Raw genomic sequence first — 14,120 nt, forward strand, 5'->3', positions numbered from 1 at the left:
ATGATTCCAGCAAGCAGCATAATGAAAAATCTTTTTGAAAACTAATTTCATATTCAATTTATCTTCTTTAATTATTTGCTTTTTTTACTTACCTTGTAAAACAAACAGTTTGTGCCTACTGTTAAAGGTTATTGAGATTCGTTGTAGCATTTCCAGTAACATTTTTTGTTTTACACCAATTTTCTGCTTAAATTAGTCCTCGCTGGTTAAGACGCTGGCGCTTTACAACAGAAAGAACGTGCTCATCATAGTTTTAAAGCAGCATTTTGAGAAAATACCTCGCTAATAATTGCCAATTACTATTTGCGCAGTTTTCTTTCAGCTGCAACGAGTTAAACGTGGTATTGTAAGATATTTGTTTTGCTTAGCAAGTGTTTGAATATTTACACTTAAGGGGAAGGCGGTTGTTTAGTGTGACAGAAATGTGACTTGATATTAAAATTAAAATTTGCAGAGATTTCGAGGTTTAATCTCCCTTGACGGGAAAAAATAAAGCACGTTTAGTCCGGTGATTTAAACCAATTCACGCTGGTCTCTCTTGTTCTGCCAAGCCGAGTTTAGTGAACCTTGAAAATTGACGAGATCTTGCCAACGACTGCTGGAAACTCAACTTTGAATTTAGGTAAGTGTTGAATAACATTCATGTATTATAATAAAAAATGAGCGCAAATGAGCATGCTTACATGTCACTTTATCCGTGAAGAAAATCTAAGCGATTATTACCCAGCATAAAAGCCTTCAATTAATTTAAGCGATGTGTTATACTTTTCATGAAATCTTTTTTCACCTTTTCTATAATCTAGTTTGGTAACTGGCTTACTTATTCACATGCATAAGCCTTCCCTTTCGGGCTTAAGTGATTTAGGAAAAACGTTTGGTTAACAAGAGGGTGCTTATTAAAATTTTGACGCCACTAAAGCCAAACCCTAGGAAACAACTTAAATTGTTAAAAAGTTATCAGCGAAAATGTAAAAATAATCTTGATTCTGAATGATCAGTGAACGATCATTGTGTTTTTTAGTTTAAAAGCAAACGTTTTTGTATTATCCTTTTGTTCTCTTTCCGGGAATTCTCTGTCGTAGATCTCTACTGTCCTCTAAGACTAAACTTCAAGCGGCTCCTTGAATGCTGTAAAGCCCAACTCACGATTTGGACAGTGGCATAAAAGTCTCTCTTAAAGTGTTCAAGAAAAAATCCTACACAAATTAAAAAGAAATCGAAAACGAGAAACACGATACATATAATTTTAAAAACGTATCAACGGATGTCGTATACTTTATGTAACACACTGCGGAGATTCATATTTCTATGGAGATTTGTATTAACTCGAGCTACCCCAAGTTAAAAAGCGAGACCTTAATAGGCGCAAAAAGAACAACGAAGAATGATTTTCGTTTTTTCCCTTTTGTGTATAAAATTTGACGCTTGTGTTAGCTTTACAAAAAAGAAAAAAAATAAGTATCTAAACAAAGCTGAATTAAGATAAATAATGAAAATAATGATCCAGCACCTTCCCTATAGGGAACAATACGTATAACCTTTCTTTGTCTGGAAATTTTTCTTTTCATTAGATTTAGACATGAATGGAAAGCAATGAATGGGGGCCTGTTTGCTTCAAATAGCCTGTTCTTTACTTTCAAAAAACTACAATGCAGAACCATACATATATTACGTTTAGTGATCATCAATTTCCAGTAAGATTTTTCTCGAAAAAACGTTACATAATATTTCTCAAAGATCTTGATAAGATTTTCTCTTGATAAAAACAGAACGTGGAGCCATATTGATTTCAAAAGAAAGCTACTGAACAGTATTTTTATTTGGTGATGTTTGTTTGATACAAAGAGTCAAACCTATAACCTTCCGACTACTAGTTTGGATGCTCTACGGCTGAGCTATAGGAGACTCGTGATTCATGGGACAAACATCCTACATACTGCTAGGATTTGAATGTCAATGTGTGGCAAATGCGCAGTGGAATAAGTATGATGGTATATTTTATATGTAATTACGCCTGGTGAATAAATGGGAATGTGTTAATGATTCAGTGAGTGCCACAGGCAGACTCGGAAAAGGAAAAACCGAGTTTTCTATCAGGAGTCCAACCTAAGACCTTCCGATTAGGGTGTTACAGTTTTAAATGTTATTAAGCGATTTTCGAATTCGCACATGATGTACTTGTATCATGATTTTGAAGATTAAGTCGAAACAAGGGACAATTTATCCTCTCTTGAGCGAAGAAAATATTACCGTCGAAAGCGCGCAGGTGACCGCGATACTGCTCAGCCAGGTATGTCGTCCAAACAAAGTTGGTGAAAAACTGTACATCTGCTGTAATCAACACCACAAAATGTTTGCTCGCGAAAGATAAATTTTAAAAGACGTCTCCTGATACAGACCAGATAAATTAACATTTGAAAATATCAATATTTTGTAAGAAATTTCAGCTGTCCAAGTTACCTTTAATAACCGCAAAACGTCCTGGCTAAAGGTGTATACTTTGTCAAGAAATGATCACGTTTATTTTTGTTTTTCTCAAGGGGATGGATTCGAGGACATTACTTCAAGGTTTCATGTTGATTTGCAGCGTGGTTTTAGCAGCTGTAGGGGACCATGCTATCAAGGTATTGAAGATTGATAGGTAGTTTGTTGACTTATACCGTAATACCCCTAGGCCGGCTAAATTGCGGCGGATAAACTTTACAAACCATCGTGCCGAAAAGAGGGCGACTGGTACAATTTCCCATAATTCTTAGCGTACGAAAACCCTAACAACGCCCATAAAAGTTCTAAAATCTTCAAACTTACCATTCACAATGTCGTTATTTCGCAAAACATGTAGAAAAATTCTAGTTTACTCAGTTGTTGTATATTTTGTAATAAAGTCTTTATATTCACTTGAATCAGTATACCACCTCCACCATCCATGAACCATTCATTTTTATACGGGCGGGAGAAATAAGGGAGGGCGGGAGGCTTCTGTAATTCATGCATTCAAAATTATCTCTACCTGACCCTAATTCCCCCATCCTCCTAGGAATTAAGATTTTAAATGACCCCTTTAAAGGTTATTTTTAACATTTGCATAACCCAACCTCTCAAATTTTATGAGCCCACAAGACGTCATAAAGATATTAGCCCAACTAAAGGCAAGGTTAACCGTATCCTAGGGCAGGCTACTTGTTATAATCATTAAGGGGGGACTTAACGTAAACGCCATTTTACCGCACTTTACATGGCTTTAATGGAAATATCTCGTTCACGTTTCAAGCGATCCAAAAACTCTATGTTCATCCCGTAAATCTATGTTGTGGGGTGTTTTGTGAATTTTGGGGTAATTTTTGGGTATATTTGGGAGGAAATAGTTTTTCTAGAAGGATTGGTTAAATTAAGAGAAATAAGAAATATTGAAGAATTAGTGAAGTTTTAAAATAAGAATTTGTAGTTAATAATTAATAGACGGATACCAATTTAGTCCACTAGCAACCTTGGGTGCTCTTGGGTGGGTATCCACTGTCTGTTAGTGTTCCAAAATTAATTTTCTTTCTTCTATCCCTTCTTAAAACCACTTCAAATTTCATTCAAATTTAGGTTAAGTCCCCCCTTAAGCATGCTTTTATTTTCACTTCCTCCTAAACTCACTTTGCGTTAGTATTTTGAGAAGAAATTAAGCAGCTGTCACTGCTCAGTAGAGTAGGGTCTAACATTCATGGAAACTTTACCTCTTCTTATACAGGAAGCTGAGGAGTCGAAGGTTATTGCCGTTAGAGACGTGGACGGTAGGAAAAACAACCGATAATCCATAATTATTGCTTTTCTTAATTTGTCACTTAAAAGTATGTTTTCTCAGGTAAGAATAGTGTGACGGAAAAGGTCTTTTTTGGCCAAGCCTGGCTGTTTTGGGGAACATCAGCTATTTTTTTTCTGTCAGGCTGTCGGTTTGACGCGTAAGTTTGCGGCGTTCCAATCGTTAAATCTTCCAGTCTGTTTGGCATTTTTGTGCCTCCTGGACTTTCCGTTTGTCTGTATCTGTCGTCAACACACTCAGTTCATTATGACCACTGACCGTTTCTGTCAACGTTGTTTCCTTGATTTCGACACTCACTTGAATAGAATTCATCTTCATCGGCAACAAGTGGAACTTGTGAAAATTATAACAAAGTAATTTCAAGCATTCGCATGGCAAGATGAATTCACAAACGACTTTCTCTGTTTACATATAACTAACTGATAGTTGTGAGACGGAGAGATTAAGGCCTACGGTCAGACAGACAGGCAGAGTCAGACCGACGGTCCAGAATGGCAGACAACTGTAGGAGGTTAAACAATAGGAAGACAAACTAACGCCACGTCAGACCGACAGACTGACAGAAAACAAAAACAAAAACAGAAAGGCTGACAAACAGACGGACAGATGGACAGACAGGCAGAGTCAGGCCGACGGTCAACTGAATAATAGGAGGGCAACCTAACGCGTCAGACCGGGAATCTGACAGAAAAAAAGAAAGAAAGAATGACAAACATGCAGACCGACATATAGAAAGCCATGACATACAGATAAGGAGACAAACTACCCAGCTAGACTAAATTGCGACACGGAGTGGCCGTCTTGACCAAGTTGTAATCCGACTGGTTTGAATAATAAATAAATAAATAAATAAATAAATAAATAAATAAATCACTTTATTTAAGTGTCAATGTCTTAAGCGCAGAGCACTAATTGGGGACACTTTCCAAATCGAATTGGAATTTAGAAGTGTTAGTTTTTGAGGAGAGGGGAAAACCGGAGTACCCGGAGAAAAACCTCTCGGAGCAAAGACGAGAACCAACAACAAACTCAACCCACATATGACGCCGAGTCCGGGAATCGAACCTGGGCCACATTGGTGGGAGGCGAGTGCTCTCACCACTGCGCCATCCCTGATTTGTTAGAGGATGATAAAAGTAATAGACTGCGCATGCGTCATGATCACCAGCAACAAGTACAAGAACAACAACAACAACTGCAAATCCTGTAGCTCGCAGACAAATGCTATTCCCAACAGGGTAAGGAAAGAATATCGCAGAAAATGGAAACAAGAAAAAAAAGCTTACTTCTTAATAAAAAAAATTCCCAAAAGATTTATTTCTTCGCCAGACTTTGTTGCTGAATATATATTTTTTCTACTCTAGTTGAAATTGACTACGAGCCAGTTGGTTGTTTTAAGGACAAGCCCAGGAATAGAGCGCTTGAAGAACTTGTAAAGAGCTTCAGGGGACAGAAGATTATGTGGGCAACTTGGCCTGATATGAGCCCGGTCATTCAAGGCTGCGCCGAGGAAGCTTTCAAACAAGGCTTTACCGTCATGTTTGGAGTACAGCATTACGGAGAGTGTTGGTCAAGTAAAACCGCTGAAAGTAACTATAATAAGTATGGCGAAAAGAAAAACGGCTGCGTCAACGGCGTTGGAAAACAAAATGCTAATTTTGTTTACCGCATGAAAGGTACGGTTTTGAACTTCTCGCCTATAAAATGTTTGTTCTTTAAGAACATACTGTACCTGAATTATGCCAAAGTTAAACGATTTACAGCAAGGCTTCCAGTTATATCAGATCAGCGAGTAGAGCAAGAATTTTCCTTTGTTAATCGTGACGTCCTGTGACTTTTCCCCAATGAAACATTTCGTTAAAGACCGATTAAACTGTTTTAAGTCTCTTAACTAACATTAAGTTTACTTAGTTTACTTATCAAGTAAGGAAAATATTAATAGCTAACAACAAAATTTAACGTTAGCCAATAAATTCCGAAAATTAAATATAAGATGATCTTCGAAGGTCACGATTGTCCAAGACCATTCTTATTAGTAGATTTAAAATTGTACGAAAACCGGATTAAAAAAAAAAAGGCCAGGATAAACGTTTATAAAGAATGAACAAAAAGACCCAACAGCTTTCTGCGGAGACTTTCTTTTTCTTTTCTTGTTAAAAAATAAAAGAACGGCTGATTTTTAGGACTTAAAAGTTACATATTTCTCACGGACAAAGACAAAAAAAACATGAAATATACGCTTCTTAATTAGATCACCCCATAATTCATTGAGGTCGAACCAGTTACGATTCATACCTTGCACCGGACGTTTTCTCAATCGAGTGTATACGTTGACGCATTTTGGTACTCGACAGTCTGTATTGACACTCCGCCCCCCCCCCCCCCCCCCCCTCCACTCTCCACCTACATTTTGGCGTTAGCTAATTAGATCACCCCATTATTCCATCAGGTCGCACCATTAAACATTCTGATACTTAGCACGGGGCAACGCTTTTTCAATCGAGTGTATACCTTGACGCATTTGGTACTCGACGGTATGTCTTGACACTCCCCCCCCCCTCCCCCCCCCCCCCCTCCACTCTCCATCCACATTTTGTCGCTAGCTAATTAGATCACCCCATTATTCCATCAGGGCGCACCATTAACAAAACATTCTGATACTTAGTACGGGGCAACGTTTTTTCAATCGAGTGTATACGTTGACGCATTTTGCATCTCAACAGTATGTATTGACACCCCTACCCCTCTCCTCTCGAAGATAACTTTCTAGGTCTCTCTCCGGCCTCTGGTGAATATGCCTAATTTTTTTTTTCACGTGAGATCTCAACCGAGAGGGTTCACTTGAGGAGTCGGTTCAAGACTTAGCGTAAACAGTAACCCTCTTATGGTACCTGAACTTTCATTTCTCAGTGAAACCAGTCCCTGCAAAGGCTCCCAATTCTGTTTGCAATGTTGACGGTCAAACCTACAAGGATGGTGACAGCATGGAAGTGTACAAAGGAGACTTGGAGAGCGGTGAATGCGAACAGTGCACATGCAATAAAGGGATGCTGATGGATTGCCACCATATTTTTCACTGTGTTCTGAACGATTCCAGCTGCAACAGTTACTCAAAGAAAACGGGACAATGCTGTCCATCTTGTGACCGAGGTATATTTAAGATTTGGTTCGTGCTTAGCGTGCGTAAATCGAGTCATGGATGCACTAATGGGAAGTTTGAAGAGCGCGATACTGAAGCGTAAGAGTTGCTTGAGGCGTCTCTAGCTTCTTGAGTGCTCTCCAAACTTCCCAAGTGCATCCATAACTCAATGTACGCTCAGCTAAAAGCATGAACCAATTCTTTTATAACAGTGGCAACAAAGTAGTGCGCGGAAAATTCTCTGAATACGCTGTACAGACAAACAAAGGTTCCTATTGGCTGGTTCACCAGCATGCCACAATGGTATGGTCTGAATGTTTCATCTGAAATTATCAATTAGTTTAAAGCCAATGAAACTGTAGATGATCGAGTTTCCAAGCCCACAGAATGTTTAAGAACTCAAATGTTCAAATCAAAGTTAAAGGCTTGAACCAGGGTATCGATTTATCGCGATGTTTACCTTGTGCACGGTACAGCTGGAAAAGACTCAATTCCATGAAAATAAATTGGGTACTGACATCTTCACTATTTTCGTCCATTTGTGGCGAAACTTTGTAAAAACTAAGTGACGGAAACCCGAGTTTGTCTGATTTGCACACGTTATCTTATGGGCGCATGGCCGTGCGTATGTTGAGAAATGTTCCATGATAACGCCCATAGGAATTAGATAGGGCGCGCGCTATGTTATAAATTGTAGCCTAGTCGATGTTATGGTCATCAGAACCATCATGAAAACTATATGGCCAATACGATCATCTGACCAGAAACAGAACAAGTAAGATGAAATGAATGAATTTTAAAATGGCGAAAAGAGCAAAACTTTAAAACAAAAAACAATTCCAGTAAAAAATTAAAAACTAGAAGATGCAATTAATTTTCTCTATACCCTATGTGTTAGTCCGCTTCTATCATTATTGACTATTTAACTTGCAATATTTATTTGTTTTTGACTCACTCATTCCTTTATTTTTGTACTACCGCTTTTACTGAATTTTTTCCTATAACTCAACATAAGCATAACATTTGTTATAGTATCTGCCTCGATTAGCATTTGGTATTGAGGGGTAGTGTAATCTATGTAATTGTTTAAACAGAGATAAAATGAATAATATTATCCAAGAATGCTTCATCATCAGGGGAGGTTTGTAGTAAATTCTATGTAACTTAACTACATCCAAAGAAACTAGTTCATGAGCAAGCCAAACTGAGTTTGATTCAGATAAGAGATTTCAGCGTGTTCTTCGATCGTTCCTTTCAGTAAATAATGAACTAAGTATCACTTTGGTTTTCGTTACCGGGTAAGCAAGAAACAAACCATGTTCTCTTATTATTTGCATCTATAGATGTTCCGGAAAACGCACCCGTCTGCAAAATCGAAGACCGGGTTTACAAGGAAGGCGAAAGCATGGAAGTGCTTAAGGACCTTGGCGGGATGGCCACATCAGAGTGCCATCAGTGCACGTGTATGGCGGGAAAACTACAGGACTGCCACAGGATCTACTACTGCGAGGTCAACAAACCCGGATGTAACTACATCAAGGCTCCAGGACAGTGCTGTCCAACCTGCGCCCGCGGTAAGTCAGCTGGCTGAAATCGCCACTTTCAGTTTGGAAATCATTGGGAAATAAACAGCATCACAGGAGGGTTGAGTTTCAAAGGGACTCTATCATGCATCAGCTGGGGTAGTAGAGTCCGGCTGAGGCTTATTCGCATACATCTCGTCGCTGGGTTTTTGTAAGACTTGCTTACAAGTCGAGCTGAGTGAGCGCGAAGCGCGATCGTGCACCTTGCTTAGAACCGCGAAACGCGATCTTCAGAGCTCGAGCGAGCGAGAGATCGCGACAGGTCCATTTAATGAGAAGCTAGCGAGCGACTTTGAGAAAGTCTATGTTTTTGCCTTCCGCTATTGAAAAAACCTTTTAAAATTATCGCAAGAAACAACTTCTGTAATTATTAAAGGACGTTTATAAATATAATATCAGCTAGCTTCCCGAAGATGAACGCGAATCACACAGATTAAAAGAACTTCCTGAAATATCCGACGGTATTTGAAAATGTTGGGCCAACGATTTCAAATTGCTTCTCATTACCGCGCGCATGCGCCTGGCGTGACACAGTCCCTTTTATAGCTCTTATTTAAATGCACAAGCAAATGGATTTTATCCATAGACCAGAGAAGGCAAAACTCAAACCCTAAAGGTACTGAGCTGTAAAGTTTGGAATTTTAAAAGAATTCTTCTTACATTCCAGGTGGACAAGCAGTTAGGTAGATACTTCATGCAAGTTGTTGAAACTTTATTTTGTCGTTTTATCTGATTTAGTGCTACCTAAGCCCGCCCCTCCAACCTGCAAAGTAGGTGGAAGAAGCTACAAAGACGGAGAAAGTATGGAAGTGTTGAAGATGTCTGACGACAAAAAGATAGGAGCATGCCACCAGTGCATGTGCAAAGGGGGTCAGGTGGAGAACTGCCATCACATCTTCCACTGCACTCTGGACAACCCAAACTGCGCTAGCTACAAGCAGATTCCTGGCCAGTGCTGCCCTGAATGTGGTATGTAATCGACTCAAATTAAATCTCACGACATACAATTCCATGCAAATATGTAACGTGTAAGGAGTAGGGATGGCGAAGTGATGAGAACACTTGCCACTCACCAATGTGGCTCGGGTTCGATTCCCGAACTGGGCGTCATATGTGAGTTAGGCCTGTTATTCGTTCTCGTCCTTGCTCCGAGTGGTTTTTCTTCGTGTACTCCAGTTTTCCCCTCTCCTCAAAAACCAACATTTCCAAATTCCAATTTGATCTGGAGAGTGTCCCCATAATGTAAAGCGCATTTGATCAGCTCATCATGGAATTATGCGCTATACAAATTTACAACTTTTTTGTCCACATGACACGTGGATAAATATGACATGTTAGATACGGAGTCTGTCACCCGACGATGCTGATGCTAAAATGTGTTGCGTAGTTTTTTCCGATGCCGTTCAGTGCCACGAACACATTTCACCAAACAGGTCAATCTTTAATAAGAAGCCTCCTTGTCTATCTTCCGGTACGTAAACATTTTCCATACAATCAATCGCCACTTTCTGAAAGACGACACCGAAGAACAGGGGACTACTACATCACATCATTTTCCTCCATTAAAAGTTAAATCTCATCTTCTTCGTTATGTGGTAGAACAAACAGCAGCCTTTTGAAGTGTAGCATACGATATTATGTTTGAATAAACAATACCTTCTGCTTGGCGCTACAAGGCTCAACAGAGACGTTTAGATTCCAGTACGAGTAAGCTAAGACTACGAATTTTTCCAATTTTTCCGCACGAGTGAACCAGCGTCATTTTGGTGGGAAAATGAGATAGCTGTCGTCATTTCATTAGGAGTTTTTGTGAGAACGGTACGCTGCCGAAAACATTCTCAAAACGTAGGTGGTTTCGTCCTTTTGGAATCACGAATGGGCTTTAATATAAGCTATCCTTATTCAAAACAACTTCGTCAAGTTCGTCGCTCACAAAGATTAAAACGAAGCGTCCTGGGATAATTGTCTCTTTTTCGATACTTCGCTAATAACTTGAAGTCATATTTCTGTTGTTCGTTCTTTTGTCGTCTCGGCCAATCATGTAAGACGTTGCAAACGGTGCAGGTCGACCAGAGTGACCTTGTGCCACTTAGGCGGGAAAACGAGATAGCCGTCGTCATTTTACTACAAGTTATCGTGTGAACTGCGTAGTGGCGAAAACAAATCCTCGAGACGTAGGTGTTCTCGTCTTTTTGGAATCACGAAGGGGCTTAGCTATCACCATTCAAAACAAGTGCGACAAAAAGTCGTCGCTCACAAAGAGTAAAATGAAGCTTCCTCTGATATTATTCCTTCTTAGTACTTCGCTAAAAACTTGAAGTCAAATCTCATATTCGTATTCGCAATCGTACTAGAATCTAAAGGTCTATATTATCTGGTCGTAAAGGTGAACAGTCTTTACCAGTCGGTCGTTTATAACCATGTTTTTGACGTTACCTACTTCAAATGATCGATTTCAAATTTGTTCCGTGAGCTACCTTAAGTCACCCTTTGACTTTCATTTTCAGTTCCTGTTCAGTCTAATGAGCATGCCCCGGGATGTAAAATAAATGGCCTGCCATACAAGGATGGTGAGAGCGCAGAGGTGTTGAAGGAATCCGCGAACAACATATATTGCCAACAGTGTAAATGCCAAGCTGGGAAACACTCGTGTCAGAAGATTTTTGACTGCGATATTCAAAATGGGGCCTGTGAAAAATCTCTCAAGATTCCAGGCCAATGTTGCCCCGTGTGTGGTGAGTAGTGTTTTCATTTAAACAGGCAATTTCATTTCTGCTTGAAAAATTGCTTAAAACTAATTATAGTTTGTTCTCCCTCGAAAAATATCTTAATATTTTTTCTTTGTGCTCTAAAAACAATTTCATGATCAAGCACATCAACTTTGTAAAAAGGGTGCAGTTTTGACTAAAACCGGCAACAAAGTCCGTGCGAAAATGCCCCCTTTAAACGGCTGAATGTTACACTTTTTGATAGTTAAACACCGCTATCATTTGTAGCGACAACCTACTTTAAATAGAGGCTTCGTGACTTCATGCAGAATCGCTAATTTTAATTTAAGTACTCAGTGTACCTGCTAGCTATAATTTTGTCTAAAAAGTAACATTTTTGTAAACCCGTTGGCATCGTGAAAATGATTAGCCCTTAGCTCTTCTGTGTCTGTGAAAAATATCCCAATGTTGTCTTTTGAATACTAGCTAAAAGGGAAAAGATTTTAATGTGGCGGTGATGTTAAATCAAAGATGTCAGCCTCACACGGCTGCTTAAGAAATCAAATATTGAATAAATTTGATTAATTTACAATCGCTCCTTGTGTTTGGCGTAAAGCGAACGTTAAAGAAGCTTGAATCCACCGTAAAAATAACCCATTGCTAAGTTGTTACGATGCATCTTTCTAAACCACCTTCCTTTGTCTCACGTTTAGCTTGCTACAACAACGGACAACAGCTGGGGCCTGGTGACCAATGGCAAACGTTAACTGGAAACAATTGCATACAGTGCACTTGTCAAAACGACGGCACTGCCAGCTGCACGAGGGTGTCGGGAAGCTGTCAATCAGGTAAAATAGTGCTGGGGTATTGTCAATCTCTGTCTAAAGTCTTACTTACCATACTCCCCGTTCAGGAGTTCAAATGGAGACTGCGGACGAGTGTTTAAATTTTAATTTAATCAGAAATTGGAGTCAATAAGTTTATCAAGGTTGAGGTTCTGTCGTTAGATTGCAACCTTGTAGAAGGCTTTCAAAAATCGTAAAAATTAGAGACTTTGTATGGATTTGGGAGACGCCATCTTAGATTTGTATGGAATTTGGGCGACCTTTGACAGGTGAAAGCCTGGTTACTTTGCAATGAAACATAACCAAACTTGGTAAACTGACTAATTTGTATGTGATCTTTCTTGTGATGGGGTGCATTTCTTCATATGACGCAATTTGAACTACATGTAAATTAGGACCTAGTCCTTTTATGAACTTAGGAACGGGCAGTTGCTGACTTGTTCCAATGCTAGCCTTTTTACCCATTTTCCTCTCCCTTTTGCCTTAATTGAATAGAAACAATAACATCACCTCCTAATTGACAAATTACTAACATAATTAGGTCAAAATGACCAAATTGCGAACAATCACACGAGATTATGAAGACGAATTATAATATAAATTAAACTGATAAACTATTTAAATTTTTTTAAATAGTTCGACTAAACTTTAAAGCTTTCTCAAAATTCTTAATTTGTGAAACTGATAATGTGGTTATATCTCAACTTGAACATGCATTGACTATTGTTATAGAGAATTTAGTATTTTTTACTCATTTGTTGCTAATTTGTCACAATTTTGGCTAGGAAATTATTAAATCAATTGACTAAATGTTTACTTTTTTTCTTTTTCATTTAATACTTTTAGCATGAAATGGAAAGTAACAGATACTGCTGTTGAAATAAAGCAAGTGCACTGGAAAGAATCTCAGTTAAAATAAAAATTGTTTTACTCTGTAAAATAAAGAGAAAATCGCAAGAATAAATTACAGGTGTAGTAAAATGAAGACACTGTACCAAGAGCACTTATGTATTGACTTTGCATTGTTCCTTGTCGTACTGTAAAGACAGTCCTTAAAAACCAGGCATTCTCGTCCCCACGGTTTTTTAAATTGTCTAACCGCTGAGCACAAGATCGCAGGCTCTGGGAACGAGGACGAAAAAACAGGGTGATCAATTCGTTGGAAAGATGAAGGCACCTCTTCTACCCCATCCCCATTTTTGTTCACCAGTAAGGTACGAACAAGCTCCAATATCAAATAACTTCAGCTCGCCTTTCCCTGTCCTTCCCTCCTTTTACGAAAGTCTAGATGCATCGGAGAACTGACGCAGCCACCCACGTCATTCTCCTAACGCCGTGAAGGTGAACAGACATTTTATCACTCCAAGTGGTTGGTTGGAATCAAGGAAAACCGCGCCCTTCACCCCATCCCCCAACGGTATCTAAGCACCAACAAGTTAAGGAAACGTCTTCTTCGGGGAACCTTTCGGAAAGGCGTTTTAACCCCTCAAACCAACTCCCCGGCTCTAAGTCACCCAAAATCGCATTTAATCGCTCAAAGTTCGGGAGACTATACACTCTAGAGTAGCAGTTATTTTTATCCTCAGCAAATAAGCCTTTAAAAACGGATAAATTGTTTTGTACCCTTGTTAGACGCTAATAAGAATACTGAACACCTCTTAATTTTTTTCCTGACTGAACCTAATTTGAGCTGGTATAATTATTATTTTACAGACCAGCGCAAGGTTATATCGCCAGTGCGTTCTCCCAGTAACTTTTTGCACAAGTTTTCATTATTTACTCAATAAAAATTCCCCGCTTCTTATCTCAATCTTAATTAAGTTAATTTCCAGTTGAAAGCAGTATCAAATTTTGAGCCAAATCATGAAATTTGAAATAGTATTAAGCGTATGCTACCTGGAATTTATGGAAATAATATTGGAAAATGAAACAGCAATATGTCTACAGTTTGTAACAATATTGGAGAGTAATCTTAATATACAGTTTCCCCCCCAATTATTCTCCAGTCATATTACTCCCTTTCTCCACTCTAGACTG

The 14,120-nt window shown here is 39.0% G+C and overlaps 1 protein-coding gene across 1 annotated transcript; it reads left to right on the forward strand.

The window, feature by feature from the left end:
- The first annotated feature begins 449 nt into the window (after positions 1-449).
- LOC146483147 (kielin/chordin-like protein) lies at positions 450-13,090 on the forward strand. The gene is made up of 10 exons (XM_085106402.1): positions 450-622; positions 2,541-2,624; positions 3,737-3,779; positions 5,173-5,484; positions 6,719-6,958; positions 8,291-8,521; positions 9,269-9,499; positions 11,038-11,265; positions 11,952-12,086; positions 12,930-13,090. Exons 2-10 carry the CDS (start codon positions 2,544-2,546, stop codon positions 12,932-12,934), a joined length of 1,506 nt encoding a protein of 501 aa, XP_084962528.1. The 5' UTR covers positions 450-622; positions 2,541-2,543; the 3' UTR covers positions 12,935-13,090.
- The last annotated feature ends 1,030 nt before the right edge of the window (positions 13,091-14,120 follow it).

This window comes from Pavona decussata, unplaced genomic scaffold (genome assembly GCF_977016875.1).
Source record: "Pavona decussata unplaced genomic scaffold, jaPavDecu1.1 SCAFFOLD_40, whole genome shotgun sequence".
NCBI lineage: Eukaryota > Metazoa > Cnidaria > Anthozoa > Scleractinia > Agariciidae > Pavona > Pavona decussata.